Here is a 17,671-nt window from a genome sequence, read left to right as displayed (position 1 = left end):
GAGGCATCCAACACTCCTCACAATCACAACAGATCCGCCACTTGGCAGATCATGGTCACCAATAGAGTTAAAACGATCCTTGGACGCAAGGTCTTTACACTCTCTTGTCCTTCCCTAAGAAGGACTTACAAGTCCTACGGGCAGATCGTTTCACCTCAAAGATAGGTGGCAAAACGAACCCCTGGGCAGCTTTACTTCCTCTAAGGAGGAATAGAACAGCTTCAAACCTTCACAAAGGTTCATACGGTGAAGTATGGCTGGCCACCTACTTCAAACAAAAATCCTGAACATATTCACATTCAAAACACTATCGGGCACAAAAGTGTAAAAGTGAATTAAATAGCAATGTTTGGAATCATACTGGTTTTTACAAAAACTTATACAAACAAAAACTAAATGATAGCAGGGGCATCCCCTTTTACGCTTCCCTCACCAACAGGGCACACTGGAGGATCCTTTTTCTCCACAGTTGTAGATTCGCCACCAAGAGATACCTCCTTGTCTCCTTTTGGTTCTGAATCAGCCTTAGACGGTATCTCCTGAAGATCATCCTCCACAGCTATGGTAGAAGGCTTAGCCTCAGGCAAGGTTCCTTTCATCCATCTTCTTACATAATCGCGGAGATACCCCTTGGCATCAGGCATCTTCTTGAACCTCGCCACATCCTCCGGCTCAGGAACGGCGAACTCAGGATCTGTAAAATCGATTCCGGGATGAGCTAAGGAGAAATACGCCATAAGCATCTCGCCATAAAAGAATGCTTGTTCGCCTGCCGTGTATTCCGCCTCCCCGAGAGCATCTTTATGATTTTTAGCATCGGAGGCTATCTTTGCCTTTAACTTCTGTATCTCCTCGTCTCGGAGAATCAAAGCAGCTGTGGCAGAGGCCAAGTTCGCGTTAGCGGAAGAAAGGTTGGCATTGACAACGGCAAAGGAAGAATTGGCATTTGCCAACTCTTTCTCCAGCTTCTCAACAGTAACCCTATCTTGAAGCAGCCCGTTCTCCAAGGTACGAAGGCGAGCGTACAGCTGAGAAAAGCAAAACAAGTTAGCCAAAAAGCAGAAACAAAGAAATCATCACGGTCTTCCAAAAAACTTACTGAAAGAAGCTCTGATTTCCCCTTTTGGACGTGGATCGATCTGGGGATTTGGTCATAGCCCCTTTGTACTTCTCCTACTTGTCCTAGAGCTTCGTCCAGGTTATTCAAAAGCGATTCATCCTCGAAAGTTCGTCCAGCCAACTTGGCGGACCAAGATTCGCCAGTACTGGGCTTCGCCGACTACATAAGTAAGAAAGACCATACGCCACTTCAAAATCTGACAAGCAGGCAAAAGAATTAAGAGATGCATTACCTGAACCGTTTTTTCAGTAGTCTTGGCGGATTTAATGGCATCCTCCATTATCTTGGTACTCCCAACGGTGTTGGGCCGCCTCTTCTTTAGAGGCGGATCAGCAGTCGTCTCCATAGGGTGTTTGCCCGTATCAGTTTGAGGGATGGCCTCTTGATTTTTCTTGCGGGCTTCCTCTTCTCGAAATTGCCTGCGCGTCTCTGCAAGAGCACGATTTGCCTTAGATGCAGCCCTGCCAAAAGAAGATATCAAAATAAATTAAAGCTCCAAAAATAAATAAGGTACCTTGATCAAATTGAGTTATTTTCGAGTAAACAAGTTGATCCTCCACTCGGCGGATCAAAGGAATGTCGCTCATCATGAAGGCTAAGGCATCCTCATAAGTCTAGGCATCCGCCTTAATTTGCTTCATGAGATCCGCCACAGCCTCATCACCAAGCGTTAAAATTCGCATGTCTCCCGCCATGTGTAGTGGACGAGAGTTCCAGACTAAAGGAAAGTCCAATGGCTCGTCCTCCTTTATCCTCACATAGAAGAAACTCTCATCCCAGCTGTGCACGTTAGACATTTTGTGGTAGAAGGGCGAATAAACACCAAATTTGGCGAATGTAAGATAGGACTCTGACTTCCTCTTAGAAGGTTTGTGAAAGGCTCTGAAGATACGGCCATTATACGTTACGCCTAAATTTGACGCCAGATAGCAATCCAAGGCCATATCGAGCCAACCATTAGGATGTAGTTGGCTGACAGCGATGTCAAAATACGAGAGGATATCCGCCAACATCTTGAGAAGAGGAAGGCGAAACCCTCTCTCAACATGACTACAAAAAACAGAGGATATCCGCCAACATCTTGAGAAGAGGAAGGCGAAACCCTCTCTCAACATGACTACAAAAAACAGTAAAAAAGCCTGTCGGCGGATTGGAAGGGCGTTGATGTGAAGCAGGGAGTTGGGTTTCGTAGTTTTTAATCCATGGAAAGCGATCTGATAGGTTCGCCAAATCCGCGGCACTCATGCGAGACGAAGTGGATTCTGCTCAAGGTGTCTTCTTCCTAACAGGAACAGAAGAAGAAGCCATTGAACCCAGAAACCGGTTACGGGCACCGGCCGGAGCGAAACTAGAAGAAGGATTTCCAGAGGAACGAGTCCGATAATGGCTCTGCGCCGAGTTATTGAACTCAGCTAAATCGGAATTAATTTCTCCGGCGAGAGATTGGGAATCCTCCGACGAAAACGAAGACGAGGACCAACTAAAATCTACTTCAATGCGAGGAGAAGATGGCAAATTAAAAAGTTCTGAAGTTGACCCCGAAGACGAAGATGAACTTCTAAACATTCAAAAAATGATGTAAAGAACACTTACATGGAAATGCAGAAGCTTGAGGTTTCTGAGAAAAAGCTCCGAAAAACAGAAGAAAATGGAAAGCAAGGGAGAAAGAGAACTCCGGAGAAGGAAGACGGCTTTTTAAAACGCTCCTAGGGCAGTGTGATTACACGTGTCAACCATCAAAGAACCTCGAACAGAGCGCTCATTAATGCGGAAGCGTGTGACGGCGCGCAGAAGTCTAAAAGCCCTAAAGGACTTTAAAGGCATTTTGGGAGGGCTTCTGATAACATCGGGATATTATCGCAAGGACCAAAGGAGATAATCGCCTCAAATATGCCACGTGGCATAAGAAACCGCCCGGCGGATCCCCCTGGGATAGCTCTAAGAGATCCGCTGGCGGATCTCTAAGGCGAATCTCTCCATTTACTTAAATAACGGCTAACCGTCAACTCGGCCATAACGATCATTAAATGAATCATTAATAGTCTTAACCCGCCAGGTTAAGAGTAACTTGTAACCGCCATTAAATGAGCATTAATGGAGACTCTCTGGTTACCTAGGAGTTACAAATCTATCTATTATAAATAGCCTACGTCTAGGCTATCAAGGTACATTCACTCATACTTACTTTTCACTAAGCTTTGTCCATTCAGTTTATTCGCCATATTTGTTACTGACTTTGGCATCGGAGTGTCCCCGGCCGATCCCAACGGCGCCTCACAGGGACGTGGTCCGATCAGAAGTTTCATTTGTGTTATCAAATCTCTAACATAATAATATTATTTTTGTTCACTTTGATCCTTAATTTTTTTTTTTTTTGGTAGGCAAAGGAAAGAAAACAAACAAAAACCAAAAAGAAACCTAACCCGGGATTAGCCTAGGGAAGCTAACCCCCACCACATCCTCCAACAGGAGAGAAGGTAGGAAATCAGGAGGAGAAGAGAAGGTTGTGACTCCCAACATCCTCTCATGGCCCTCAACTGCTAGGCGATCTGCCACCCTATTCTGCTCTCTGAAAATATGGCTAAACTTGATGAACTCGAAGGAAGAACACATCCTTCTAATACCTTTGATTAAATTTTGGCTATTTAAACAAATAGCATTAACATCAGAGATAATCTTGATAGCTTCAAGGTTGTCCGACTCCACAAGCACTTTCTTCAAACCCAGACCCCTAGCAAGACTAAGACCAGAGTAGATCCCCCAAAGCTCTGCAGAAAAGGAGGAGCCCATACTCAGGTTCTGCGTGAACCCAGAAATCCAAGCACCACCATCGTCTCTCAGAACTCCACCAGCAGCAATTTTACTGTCCTTATGACAAGAGCCATCGGTATTTAATTTCACCACCCCTTCACTAGGCCTACACCAGCCCAAAAGATGAACAACCTTCTTCTGGATAGGTCTACCAAGATGTTTGATCCTTAATTAATAACTTAGCTTTCCTTTTTATTCATTTTAACTTTTAATTTAATACTTGTTATTTTATTCATTTTAGTCCCTAATTTGGAACCTTGATTTTATTCATTTTAGTCCCTATTTTATATTTTATTCACTGTAATCCTTAATGTGATGTTTTCCTCTTTCTTTCAATTTCCTTTCCAAATAAACTTTTCAATTTATTCGGTATAATCCTTTATCCAAATTTAAACTAGTTCTTTTTTATACACTTATATTCGAATGTGATATTAATAATATTAGAAATTAATATTATTGATTTAATTGGTCTATTTTTTCATAACAATGATTTGGAATAAACGAAACAATTCAAGATAACTTTCATCTCATGGTTGTTTGGGTACCAGTACTTATAAAAAAATACTTTAGTTTCTATTCGTTTTAATCTCTAATGTAATAAACTTTTATTTTTATTCGTTGTTACCCCTAATCTAATAACTTTATCCTTCTTCACTTTTAATTCAAATCTAATAATTTACTTTTCTAATTCATTTTAATCTCTTACATAGTAATATTATTTTTGTTCACTTTGATCCTTAATTAATAAGTTAGTTTTCATTTTTATTCATTTTAACTTTTAATTTAATACTTTTTCTTTTATTCATTTTAGTCCCTAATTTGGAACTTTCATTTTGTTCATTTTAATCCCTATTTTCGGACTTTATATTTTATTCACTTTAGTCCTTAATGTGATGTTTTCCTCTTTCTTTCAATTTCCTTTCCAAATAAACTTTTCAATTTATTCGGTATAATCCTTTCTCCAAATTTGAACTAGTTCTTTTTTACACACTCATTCGAATATGATATTAATAATTTTACAAATTAATATTATTGATTTATTTATTTTTCATAACAATGATTTGGAATAAACGAAACAATTCAAGATAACTTTCATCTCATGGTCGTTTGGGCACCAATAGTTATAAAAAAAAACTTTAGGTTATATTCGTTTTAATCTCTAATGTAATAAACTTTATTTTCAATCGTTGTTACCCCTAATGTAATAACTTTATCCTTCCTCACTTTTAATCCAAATCTAATAATTTACTTTTCTAATTCATTAAAATCTCTAACATAATAATATTATGTTTAGTCACTTTCATCCTTAATTTAAATTTAATACTTTTTATTTTATTCATTTTAGTCCCTAATTTGGAACTTTCATTTTAGTCCCTATTCGGACTTTATATTTTATAGTCCTTTGTCCAAATTTAAACCAATTCATTTTTGTACATGTATATTGAATGTGATATTAATAATATTAGAAATTAATATTATTGATTTAATTGGTCTATTTTTTCATAACAATGATTTGGAATAAACGAAACAATTCAAGATAACTTTCATCTCTCAGTTGTTTGGATACTAATAGTTATAAAAAAAACTTTATTTTCTATTCGTTTTAATCCCTACTGTAATAAAATTTATTTTTATTCTTTGTTATCCCTAAGCTAATAACTTTAATTTTTATTCATTTTAATCTTTAATTTAATATTTTTATTTTATTCATTTTAGTCCCTAAGTTGGAACTTTAATTTTATTCATTTTAATCCCTATTTTTTGCACTTTATATTTTATTCACATTAGTCCTTAATATGATGTTTTCCTCTTTCTTTCAATTTGTTACCCAAATAATGAAAGTTATTTGGCTTAGTGAAACGAAAAAAAAAAACATAAGAACTTACATTAAAAAGGTGTGGAAACTACAAAAACGCTTTTAGAGGCCCTAAAAGATGGAATTCGGCCAAAACAGGACGGATACCCGAAACCATAATTTGACACGCGTTCCTAGTGACCATTGGATGCTCAAGTCCTCTAAAACCCGGTGACTAGAAGTCTCGCATCAGGACCATAGTTGAAGTATGCCCCGAAAAATCAAATATATGTCAATATATACCTGCACAAGAGAAAATAACTCCGTTTTGATTTATTCTAAAAATTGTCCGTTGGAAAAAACATACATAAACCTCAACAACAACAATAACTTTTGGACACCTGCACAATTGTAGAGATTGAATTAAAGTAATAATAAAAATAAAATTGTTATCAATTAAACTCCTATCTAAACTTATAATTTGAACATTATGGTATACAATCAAAATCATATCATAAGATGTAAAACAAAGTTGTTGTCTCATTCATTTGAAATTTAAATGATGATCAAGCAACACGTCCAATAAAGATGTAAGTTTTATATTTTTTTTTTTTTGAGAGACATACAAAACAATACGATATAGCAGGTTTATTCGTAAAAAACAAAGTTGCAGGCTCATTCATTTGAAATTTATAATTATTGAGATATAGCGGATTTAGTCATATAAAAACAAAACAATACCATGCAATATTAAATCTTACGTTTACAAGTCAGTACGATTTCAAACCTCATTAAAGGGCGGCCCGGTCGCATTACGCGTCCCCGCTGAGCGAGGGTCCGGGGAGGGGTCCCACCACAAGGGTGTATTGGGGGCAAGCCTTCCCTTGCCAATTTAATTGGCAAGAGGCCGCTCCTAAGACTCGAACCCGTGACCTCAGGTCACACGGCAACAACGATTTCAAACCTCATTAACAAAAAAAAAAAAAAAAAATTATATGCAATTTCATGTTCAACCTTTATTTGGTAAACTTTAAACTCAATATTGCAATATTTTATACATGAGACTACATATGCTCTCCCAATTAATGTAATAATAAAAATTTGGTTATAATTTGATATTTAGGAACCGATTCATCGGTCAGCTTCATCTAGCTTAGCTTAAATATCTTCTATTCAAGTCATGAAGCCAGCAACCTGTAAAGTACGAGTTTTAAAACCTACAGAACCAGAACTATCTAGTTTTATATTTAAAGAAATAGCTTGTTCATTAACATTGACATCATAGTCGAGCTTGTTCAAGAACATAGATTCTTGCAGGTCTCAACGAATGACGCTTGGTCCACTTCCATATAGAACAATTAAGCAAAATCAGAAAGATGTACACAAAATCAGAAAGACATTAGAGTTTTTAGTTCACCAACAAATTATGAAGTAGCAAAATCAGAAAGATGTACACAAAATCAATCCTAGGAAAGGAGAGGCTTCACTTCAAAGGAAGGCAACTTTATTAAGTTGTCAAAGAACAATATAATTAACAGGGTAAAAAAAGGGATTTGCCTACACAAAGGCACCAAGGACTAAAAGAGCATTTCACAAGTGGCAAAAGAGAAGCCAAACACAATTTGTCATGCTTTATATTTTAAAATATATATATATATATATATTGAAATATCATAAGGAGTTTAATCCAATCCAAACCAGCAGGTTATTCCAACAAAAAGCTAAGTTTTAATCTACTGTACATGTTAGTGTCAAATGATTTTATTTTCAAGAATAATTGAGTAAGAGAAAAGTAGATCTGCAAAATCAAATGACAATAAAAATATAAGTTTGGTCAGTAATATTATATGTCAGAACATATAAGTTTTATTCATATATAACAATTAAGCAAAATCAGAAAGATGCACACAGAATTAGGAAGAAAGTAAAAGGAATTTGAGAGTTTAGTTCACCGACATTATCTCTTGTAGATGGAGAATACGACCAGTTTTTTGTCGGAGAATTCTGCTAGATTTGGTTGGTCAGTGCTTGTCGAGTATTCTGCTAGATTTTGTCAGAATCTCCAATCATCATACCAAATTAAGTAATAATAATAATATAGAAAGAGAGAGCAAACAACCAAAAAATATAACAAAGAAATTAATACGCAAAACCTACAATGGGAAATAATCTGTGTGGTCAATTATTTAAATGCAATTTTTGTTATATTATTTGATGAAATCAGTTTTAAGAATGAAATGTATTTAACTAGGTATAGGTATGAGAATAAGCATAACACAATATGGCACATTCTCAGAAGCTATAAAATGTAATCAATGTTTGAGAATAAGTAGAAACAGCATATCATGTCTCTCCCTTTGGAGTGAACCCGTCTGTTCCTCTGAACAGTTTTTCGACCTAACCTAATACCTTACCTCTCCCCGCCGCCAGCAACCTTACCCTTGACCAAGCTCGTGTTCTGAATGACGGTCCATGGACCTTTAACCAGAATCTCCTCATAATCCGCAAACTAGAACCGTCGGAGCAGGTGGCTCTAATTGAACTCAATAACCTTATTATATGGCTTCAAATTTTTGACCTGCCGATAGGTTTTCAAACAGAGGCGACATGTCAGGCAATCGGAAACCGTATAGGGACCTTCCTGGAAGCGGACGCAAAGAATAGTTGACGAGCTAGTGGTATCAAAGTAATTGAGATGCACCTGTTACAGCAAAAACAGTTTCAGCATTTCAGCCTTCAAAATCTCATCAAAAATAGGCTTAATAAATAAAGACTCAGAAAGTAGGATAATTTGCCTACGTTTCCTAGTTTACAGACTTTAGTAATAACTGGGAATAAGGGAGGGAAGAATGTCAGTTTAAATCGTAACAATCAACAAATCAAGTCACCATGAGTACTCCAAGATGGTCATTTCCTTAACTTTATGCATTGCCATTTGCTTCCTCCTCCCTCTTCTTTACCATCTCTAGGATGCAAATTTGAGAAGTTAGGTTTTGTGCAATCAGAATACTCAACAATAAGCTGCAAGATTCCTCCCCCACACCGAAATGTAGCAGTAAGCTTAATGGTACTGATAACACTTAAATAAACAAGTCCGCATGCGAACTTACCCCAGAAACGGGTCGATGCATATTTGAGAGTTGCTCCATACACAGAAATCATAAGGGTTTAGGTTCAGATAACAGATAGGCATTACTTCATTGACATACCATTATTGTTGCAAACCTATAGGCTACATAACCAAGAAGAGAAGGATACCATCAATGGTTGCCTCAGGCCACCCATTACAATAGGCGCAATGTATTTTACGTTTCTATCTTAATTGCTAAGAGAAACACTTTAGCTCCATTATCTTCTACAGTTACAGCATAGCATTTCCATATTTTTTGAGGACATTGTGGAGCCATTATACCCTATCCATGGGACACTACTTCATGTGTGCAATACATGCTTTCTTTAAATATTGCAGTTAAGAGAAATGAGCCGAAAGTAAACTAATTGAATATCATATGCTATTAACATCATGTGTTAGAATATTGCAGTTAAGAATACTTCCATTAACATCATGTGTTAGAATAACAAAGTTAAAGAAACTCTTCGTAATTTAAAATAATTTAAAATACCTGAAGCAGAAATGTAAGCTTGGAGTCTCTGTAACATGTTGAGACTTTCCATTGGATAAGCTCACAAGGTTCATGATCACAAGTCTGCAAAAACGAAAATTAGCTCAATGTTTTTAATTTTGTTATCCCAAAAAAATACAAGGGAATCAGCCGAAGCACGATGTATTCTAAGAAACCGCAGTAAACAGAGATAGAAAGAAACACATATTCAATCATCAGCTATTATAATTATTTATTAACCTTATGTCTCTTTGAACACAGGTAGGAAGAAACCGCAGTAAACACAGGCTGGGTGAAGCCTGCAACAAACCTCCTTTTCACTTCAACAGGTCATTCTAGGCCAAGCACATACGAAAATATAGCTAATTTATACTAGCACATAGCAGGCAATAAATGAAGAAGGACAGGAAACTTACAGTGATACTCCATTCTTCACCAAAGGAATGAGCCTAACACACCTGAACTGAATCGCTAATTCTCTAATGTCCAGCTTTGTCCTATATCACAAACCCAATTAAGATTCAACATATCATAAACTATATAACTATGGAGACTCGGAGATAGGAGATACGAAGTTGAGAATTTTTATGGATTAGGGATTTCAAAGGGTATGTAACTATGGATTTCTATAAAGCTGTGCGAATTAATATTTTGGGCTTCTTCACTTGAGCCCATGAGACAGTTTATAAAACTGTTGCTATAAAAGTGTTGGGAAAACCTAGTGAGAGAGTAATATAGCAAGTGAATAATGATTTTTATAATGATCCTGTTGTCACTGGCTTCTTAGGACCTTTCCATCGTTCAGGATAACTATGAATGCGGAAATAAGATATTTTTATCATGCATATTTGTTTTGCATATATAACAATACTTAGCCAGTCCACTTCTATCAGTCTCTATCTAGTTAGATGTAGTTATACGCTTGTTCACTAAAAGAGCAAAAGAAATCCATAAAAGAGTAGTACACAAACCAAATTATTATAAGCCTCCAGAAATATTCCATCACAAGCACTGGCTTGCATTATATGCAGTATTGCTAAATCCATATGGCCTTAGTCTATTAAACCAGATTTTTGAGTCATAACTACAACTTCCAACCAAAAATAAGAAACAAAAGAAAATGTTTCAGTAAAGTCACAAAAGACAAAACAATCAAATAACTAGTAATTCAGTAGCAGAGATGCGAGTAGTAGCAACACATCTGCAACTTGTAGTGTAGAAGCAACAAAAGGACTTGCTATGCTATGAAACCCTGAAGCAAACTGTATGAACTACCGTTCTAGTGTCAGAAATTTGGTACAAAAAAAAATTAGATGTGGTAAGGAAGAGAAAGAGAGAAGAAGAATACAGGAGAGAATAGAGAATGAAGAGAGAAGAGTAGATTTGATTAATGTCAAGAACGCTCTGCTTACACAGCAAACTTTCTCTAGATAGAGAAAAGACAAAAGGAACGGTTACAAAATAGTTGTGAATCTTTACAGCTGGACTACGGTCTAAAACTAATACCAGCACCTACGTATAGCATATAGCTTTTGGGAAAAACACATAACAAAACAACAATAACAGAATAAAAACTACTATCAAATACTCAAATTAGTCTCTAGACTTCTCATTTCTTGGCTTGAATGTGAAAAGACCCCTTCCTTTAGTGCATTATTGTCCCAAATAATGTGTCCGATATGTAAATTGACCTGCAATTGTAGCTTGATCCTACCATGTAGCATAAATAGTAGGAAATCCAGCCCAATGTATTAAGAGCCGAGGCACTACCTGCTTATCAATTATTGCATTGCGAGTCTTAATCACCTTGGCTGGTTGGATGATAAATTCTGAAGCGTCAGTTGGGGGAAGAGTAGTGAGTAGAGTTATATAGGGAGTGAATAATGCTTTTGATATTCATCATGTTGTCACTGGCTTCTTAGGACCTTTCCTCCGTTCAGGATAACCATGAATGCAAAAAGAAGTAATATATCATGCATATGTGCTTTGCATATATCACAATACTTAGCCTGTCCACTTGTCTTGTTAGACATAGTTACACGCTTGTCCAATGAAGAAGATGCCTCAGAGCATGTGGCTATATTGACAAACTCAGTTGAATCCATGATAGAAACCTCCTTTTGCTTGTCAATGCGAAATAACATAGAACAAGCCTTTTTTACCGTAGGAAGTGGATCCATGAACAGTATGTGATTCCTAACATGCTCATAATCACTATTTAAACCACATAAAAACTGCATAAAATTGTCCTCATCATAAATATTCTATGGTAGCCCTAGCTTCTCCACATTTGTAATTGATCACTGGTTTAAGCACTGCAATTTCAACCCAAAGACTCTTTAATTTGTTAAGGAAAGCTGTTAAAGTCATCGAAGCCTGGACAATTGTATTCAACTCCTTCAAACGAACTTACAAATGTCCAACATGCAAATAATAATATAAGTTGTTACAGGTAACTAGAATACAAACTAAATTTCCTACCAACTATGCTACAATACGTATAGTACATAAGCAATACTATGCTAGAATACTAACAATGCACCTTCAAAATTCTAACAGAAGAATGCAAATTGTCAATTAATCTGTAAGAAAATTCATGTAGATTATTCATGTAAAATGGGACATTCATAATTGTAATTAATTCATTACTTAATTTTAAACTCAGTAAGACATTTCGTCAAATTAATTAGCAACTGAACAAGCAGAAAATAGGATGCAAGGTGAGGTTGAAAGCGTAAAAAATAAAAACGCCATACCTGAGAGGGTATAATGGGCAATATTTTGGGACTCAAGCAGATGATCACTCTTCATCAAATTCACTATCATTTCAGTGAACCCTTGCATTGTCGTCTGCAATAACATTTTCAGGTCCTTAAAGCTATGTAACAGAGTGAGAAACCAAGAATTTAAACTAATTTCTTCATAATCTTGTAAAACATGGTAACAAATGAGCAAAGGGTACTATGAAACTCCCCCATCTCAAATTCTGGCCAGCATAGGAACTAATATATTTTAATTGTTAAGAAACAACAATATGAACCTGTTATGTACAGCAGAAGAAATGAGAAGATTAAGGAGTGAATTGGTTATTAGGCAGGTTTATATTAATTCGTTAAATTTTAAGTTGACATGTTTAGTAAGCTTACACAATTGTAATCAAGATCTATCAATGAACAAATATGAAGAATTACTTCTAAATTCTCCTTCTTCATATATTCTCTGTTCCTCTCTCTAATATTCTTATTATTCCTATCAATCCAATCTGAAAATTATATCAGAACCAGCCATATTGTCAATTGCCAGTAGACCTCAAAAACACTATCTCAGACTAGAGCAGTTGAATGCAGAACAATAAGTTACCCGGTCATTACATCTGTTCCTAATCTTCAACCTATTTGAGCTATATATATTCCTTTTCTTTTCGTTGAGCTCACCGATCTATATACTACTTCTCAATCTTTATGGTTTTAATATCTTCATCAAAAAAGAGCAACAAAATTGAAGTCATTTTGGAACCATAATGAACAGGATCAAGTATTAAAACATTCTTGACATAAAAAGAAACACTCAGCTATAGCATAACAATAATAGCTAACAACATCCTAGTCTCTCTTGAATAAACAAAAGAAGATCTGATAGCAATCAACAAAGAAAACATATTAATAAAACAAGAGTATAGTTCATAAAAATACCATTGGAACTCAAAATCTCAAATAAACCCTTAGGTAAATGGACAGGTTATGTATTAATTGAGAGGAGAGGGCGTAGGGAGCTTGATCTGTTGGTGGAAGCAACCAAATCGATGAATCTAGAAAAACCCCAAATGCTATGGAAGCAACCAAAATCCCTAAGTTGTGAAGACGTACCCTAGTACTAGCAACTCAATCAAAATACAGACACAAACAAACACCTCTAGAACAGAAATATGTTGGTAATCCGCAGGTGTTTGGTTTTTTCTTTTTTTAGTGCAAGTATACCTCCGCAGGTGTTTGATTTTACAACTTGAAATTGTGAATTGAAACCTCAACGGTAGCAACCAAAAAATCAAGCACTCCAAAACAAGAACCGAAATAAAAAGAAATTCGAGAATTGAATCATAGACGAAGTACCTATATCTTCTTCAGACTACAATTATCGGTTCTCTTAGAATACACTGTGTCGGAGCAGGAGATCGGAGCAGGAGATTGGGGGAATTGCGGTCCGATTAAAAAGAGCAGCTTATATATTAGTACTTGTAGGGGCAAAGTAGGGATTTCCACTAGTTCAGGGAAGATCAAAAGTCAAGGTAAGTATAATTGGTCAACAATAACCTTTAGAAAGCCATAACTTTTAGCTCGGTTGTTCGATCGGGGCGAATTTTTTTTTGAAGTCGGGTAGAATTTCGAGAGCTACGCTGTGGCAAGGTCCCGAAGGGAGCTTGTCCAAGTTTCGTCTCCAAAATCAATTTCTATCATTAGAAATTTGGCATTTTTAAAAAAAATATCCTTCTTTTAATCCAATTCATACATATAAATATCCAGATGTGAAATGGCATTGTTATATCTTATCAATATCAATTTAAATGACAACTTTACGAGTTTATTTCATAAATATTTGGGGTTTAGATATGAATTAAAAGATAAATATAATTGAGAAGAAATACTTATACATAAGAATTGGTTTGGTGTAGTGGTAAGTTCTATATTTTTGTTTTAAGAGGTCTTATGTTCTAGTAGCAACCATGTAATCTTTTTATTTGCCTACACACTAATTAAAAGACATATGTCTAGTAGGTCTTGTGTTCATTGTAATAACCATTTCCTTTTATCTTTATATTTTAATTCCATAATCCAATTATTTTACTAATTAAATTAGACATCCTTTTCACCGGTTTCTTAAATATATCCGTAAAAATATATTGGTTCCCTAAACTTTGTTAGTGTCTCAACAGGTTCTTGAAAGTGCTTATTTCGTATCACCGGCTCCTTAAACTTGTCCGTAAAAGTGGATTAATTCCGTTAACTTTGCAAACGTGTCACCAACTCTCTAAACTTATTTAAGTTGTTTTATCAAACAAACTTAAACTTAAGTGCTGAAATTGGTTATCAAACATGACCTAACTCTCGATCCTCATCCATTCGATTTCTCAAATATAGATAAGTTCTGTATTTTTATTTTAAGAGGTCTTGTATTCAATTAGTAACCATGTAATTTTTTATTTTCCCTTTTCTCTTTATACTAGTTTATTAGGCTAAAATACCAAAATAGGCCTTAAATTTTTGGAGAAGTATTGATTTAGGTTGTATTCCTTCACCGGAATGCGTCCGTGTGAGACGCTGATGTGTTCGGCTCTAGAAGCACTCTGGTGTCTAAGTCAGTCATATTCTTAGAGAGAATAAACAATAAGCACGAAGTAGGGATTAGAATAATGTACCTAGTAGTGGGGGGTATTTATACCATCGAAGTAATCCTTCATTTAATGTCCTTTAATATAGTTTAATGCTACATTATTTAAGTCTGACCGTTAATGGATTTAAGGAATCATTTCATGCTAAAAACGGTAGCAGTTTCCTTGATAACAGCTTGGTGACAGTGTGGGCGGTTCTAGCTTGGATGGTGGGTCTATGTCTGCCTGGCGGGCGTGGGTCCTTTATGGCGAATGGTATTTATGAGGCATTCCACGCGGCAATGTCTTCATGGCATCTGGCTTCTAGCATACGCCATGACCTTGACTAAACGGATCACCTCTAGTGGCGGAGCACTTCTTTACCAATTGGTAATAGCTGGATGTTATCAATAAGTCGTTTAAGGTTTTTCATCAAGACCAATGCCACATTAATTATACTATTACAATGAATAATTTACCTTTAATACATTTTGACTGGTAATTATGAGGGGGTCATTTGGATTTCCCACTAATAAGGTTTGATTCCTAACTTCCCCAACATTTCCTTATATTTTTTTTTTTGCATTTTTGGCTGATTTTGGGTGATATTTGAATAATAAATTATAATTTCTTTAATATAATAAAAGTAAAAAATAATAGAAAAAATTAAAACTTTATATTCTACTAAAAAAAAATTCAATGATAGTAATTGTCTATAGCAAAATAATAATTCAATTGTGATAGAAATACATTATTCAAAAAACTAAAAGCAAATATAACAACACCTAAAAAGAGACGATATAAAAAACATCGCATTGTGGATGCTCTAATAAGCTCTTTCAAGCATCGCATCACCAAACACCACTATTGTAGGTTTGACCAGTCAAAACCTCTAAAGTGGCTCAAAACTCTACTTTTAATATCAATTCTTATACAAGTATTATTCAAATATACTCAAATTCACCAAAACAATTTAAGAAAAACCGAAACAATATATATACACATACATGTATATACATTTGTGTATAAATTAAGTTCAATAAGGCTTAATATACACTTCTTTAATTATATATATTAAAAACATCATATCTTGCAAAAACTATTAATGAAATATACTAGATTTCATAAATGCATACATATATGTATATTATAGCTTAAAATTTGGATGCAAAGACATATATATCTATATTCTTGAACATAGTTAAAATCTATACTAAAAGTGTATCATAAAACCCAAATCAATAGCATGCATGGTAAAAACATCAACAAAAATTCATGGCTCTGAAAAATATAGAGTTCTATATACGTATCTATACATAAAAACTCAAAGGGTAGTTGATAGTTACTTAGTTTTGCAAAGAAAAGAAGAACAACACACAAGAACTCAATTTATTGCCAAGAATCCGCCCAACTCGAATTTATCCTAGAGTGATCCAAATGAAAAGCAAACCCACCCCAGCGTGTATTAGGGTGTCTAGAAGCTACTGTAAAGAAATCGGCTCAATCGGACGGTTCGATCTCTAGATATCAAAGAAGCATTGAGACTGTGTAACTTTGAATGTTTGAATGGAGATGATGGAGAAATGTTTGGGGAATGCATCAGCCATGGATAACCACGAAAATGAATCCTTGAATTGTGTTTTTTTGTCTTCCCAATAAGGGAAAATATTCCTTTGGATCCTTCTAAGCTGTAGCTTCTTTTAAAACTTGCTCTAAACTTTTAATTTGATACTAAAGGCATGAAATTACCCTCCAAACTATATCCATGATACCCGATTAACTCATTAATCAATAAATAACTATAATATAACCTAATATTAGGGTATAATAACTAAAATTAAGGACACGGATGTGACACTCAAACCTCTAATTTTACTCCAAAAGGCTATGTACCAAACATGAGCTTTTTCAAAATAGGGTATTTCAAACCACTCTTCACCAAACACCAATGTTTGAGGTTTGACTAGTCAAAACCTCTTAATTTTACTCCAAAAGGCTCTGTACAAAACAGTAGCCTTTTCAAAACAGGGCTTCACCAAACACCAATGTTTGACTAGTCAAAACCTCTAATTTTACTCCAAATGGCTCTGTACCAAACATGAGCTTTTTTTTTTTTTTTAAAAAAAAAAAAAAAAAAAAAAAAAAAAAAAAAAAAACTAATAATTGATTTCAAACCTCCCTTCACCAAACACCAATGTTTGAGGTAATTTTATTTGAAAAGGCTCTGCACCAAACATGAGCTTTTTCAAAAAAAATAAAAAATAAATAAATAAATGAGTGAGCTCATAAGCTCTTTCGAACCTCTCTCCACCAAACACCAAAAAAGAGCTAATAAGCTCTTTCAAACCTCTAATTTTATTCCAAAAGGCTATGTACCAAACATAATACTTATATTGTTCCAACTGAATAAATCAGCGTACCAATTTTTCCAACAAAATAGTTATATTTATTCCAGCGTAATACTTATATTATTGTTCCAACATAATAAATCAGTTTACCAATTGTCCCAAATCAATTTTATTATCCATGTCTTCAATTTCATTTTAGTTTTTTAGTATTTAATATAGTATTTTCAAATTTATTTTAGAAATAAATCACAATTCTTATATTCTTCCAACAGAATAAATCAGTTTACCAATTGTTCGAAATCAATTTTATTATCTATGTCTTCAATTTCATTTTTGTTTTTTAATATTTAATATAGTATCTTCAAATTTATATTAGTTATATTATTTAGAAATAAATCATAATTATTATATTCTTCCAACAGAATAAATCAGTTTACCAATTGTTCCAAATCAATTTTATTATCTATGTCTTCAATTTCATTTTTGTTTTGTTTTGTTTTGTTTTTTTTTTTTTTTAGTATTTAATATAGTATATTCAAATTTATATTAGTTATGTTATTGAGAAATAAATTATAATTATTATATTCTTCCAACAGGAATAAATCAGTT

General features: G+C 34.8%; 1 protein-coding gene across 11 annotated transcripts; it reads right to left on the bottom strand.

The window, feature by feature from the left end:
• Positions 1-330: 330 nt before the first annotated feature.
• On the bottom strand, positions 331-13,534 carry LOC136226087 (uncharacterized). Of its 11 annotated transcripts, none has more exons than XM_066014391.1 (13): positions 13,459-13,534; positions 12,106-12,199; positions 9,766-9,846; positions 9,590-9,684; positions 9,350-9,433; positions 8,837-8,958; positions 8,615-8,747; positions 6,691-8,427; positions 5,818-6,513; positions 1,635-4,079; positions 1,353-1,549; positions 1,100-1,279; positions 331-1,028 (listed from the first exon to the last, which is right to left on the bottom strand). In XM_066014391.1, the coding sequence occupies exons 10-13, from the start codon at positions 1,708-1,710 to the stop codon at positions 393-395; spliced, it is 1,089 nt and encodes a 362-aa protein (XP_065870463.1). In that variant the 5' UTR covers positions 1,711-4,079; positions 5,818-6,513; positions 6,691-8,427; positions 8,615-8,747; positions 8,837-8,958; positions 9,350-9,433; positions 9,590-9,684; positions 9,766-9,846; positions 12,106-12,199; positions 13,459-13,534; the 3' UTR covers positions 331-392. The 11 variants fall into 11 exon arrangements, 10 of the variants coding, with proteins under 10 accessions (XP_065870463.1, XP_065870462.1, XP_065870460.1 ...); XM_066014390.1 differs by having other exon boundaries at positions 8,615-8,691; XM_066014388.1 differs by lacking the exon at positions 8,837-8,958 and having other exon boundaries at positions 8,615-8,691.
• Between the last annotated feature and the right edge of the window lie 4,137 nt (positions 13,535-17,671).

The sequence above is a fragment of the Euphorbia lathyris genome, chromosome 4, assembly GCF_963576675.1.
Source record: "Euphorbia lathyris chromosome 4, ddEupLath1.1, whole genome shotgun sequence".
In the NCBI taxonomy this organism is placed as follows: Eukaryota; Viridiplantae; Streptophyta; class Magnoliopsida; order Malpighiales; family Euphorbiaceae; genus Euphorbia; species Euphorbia lathyris.
This window is presented reverse-complemented; position numbering and strand designations above follow the sequence as displayed.

Coding starts and splice junctions, on each gene's coding strand:
- LOC136226087 (XM_066014391.1), bottom strand. CDS start 1,710: ATGATGAGCGACATTCCTTTGATCCGCCGAGTGGAGGATCAACTTGTT. Junction 1,550..1,634: donor AATAACTCAATTTGATCAAG/GTACCTTATTTA, acceptor GTGCTCTTGCAG/AGACGCGCAGGCAATTTCGA. Junction 1,029..1,099: donor GGAAATCAGAGCTTCTTTCA/GTAAGTTTTTTG, acceptor TGCTTTTCTCAG/CTGTACGCTCGCCTTCGTAC.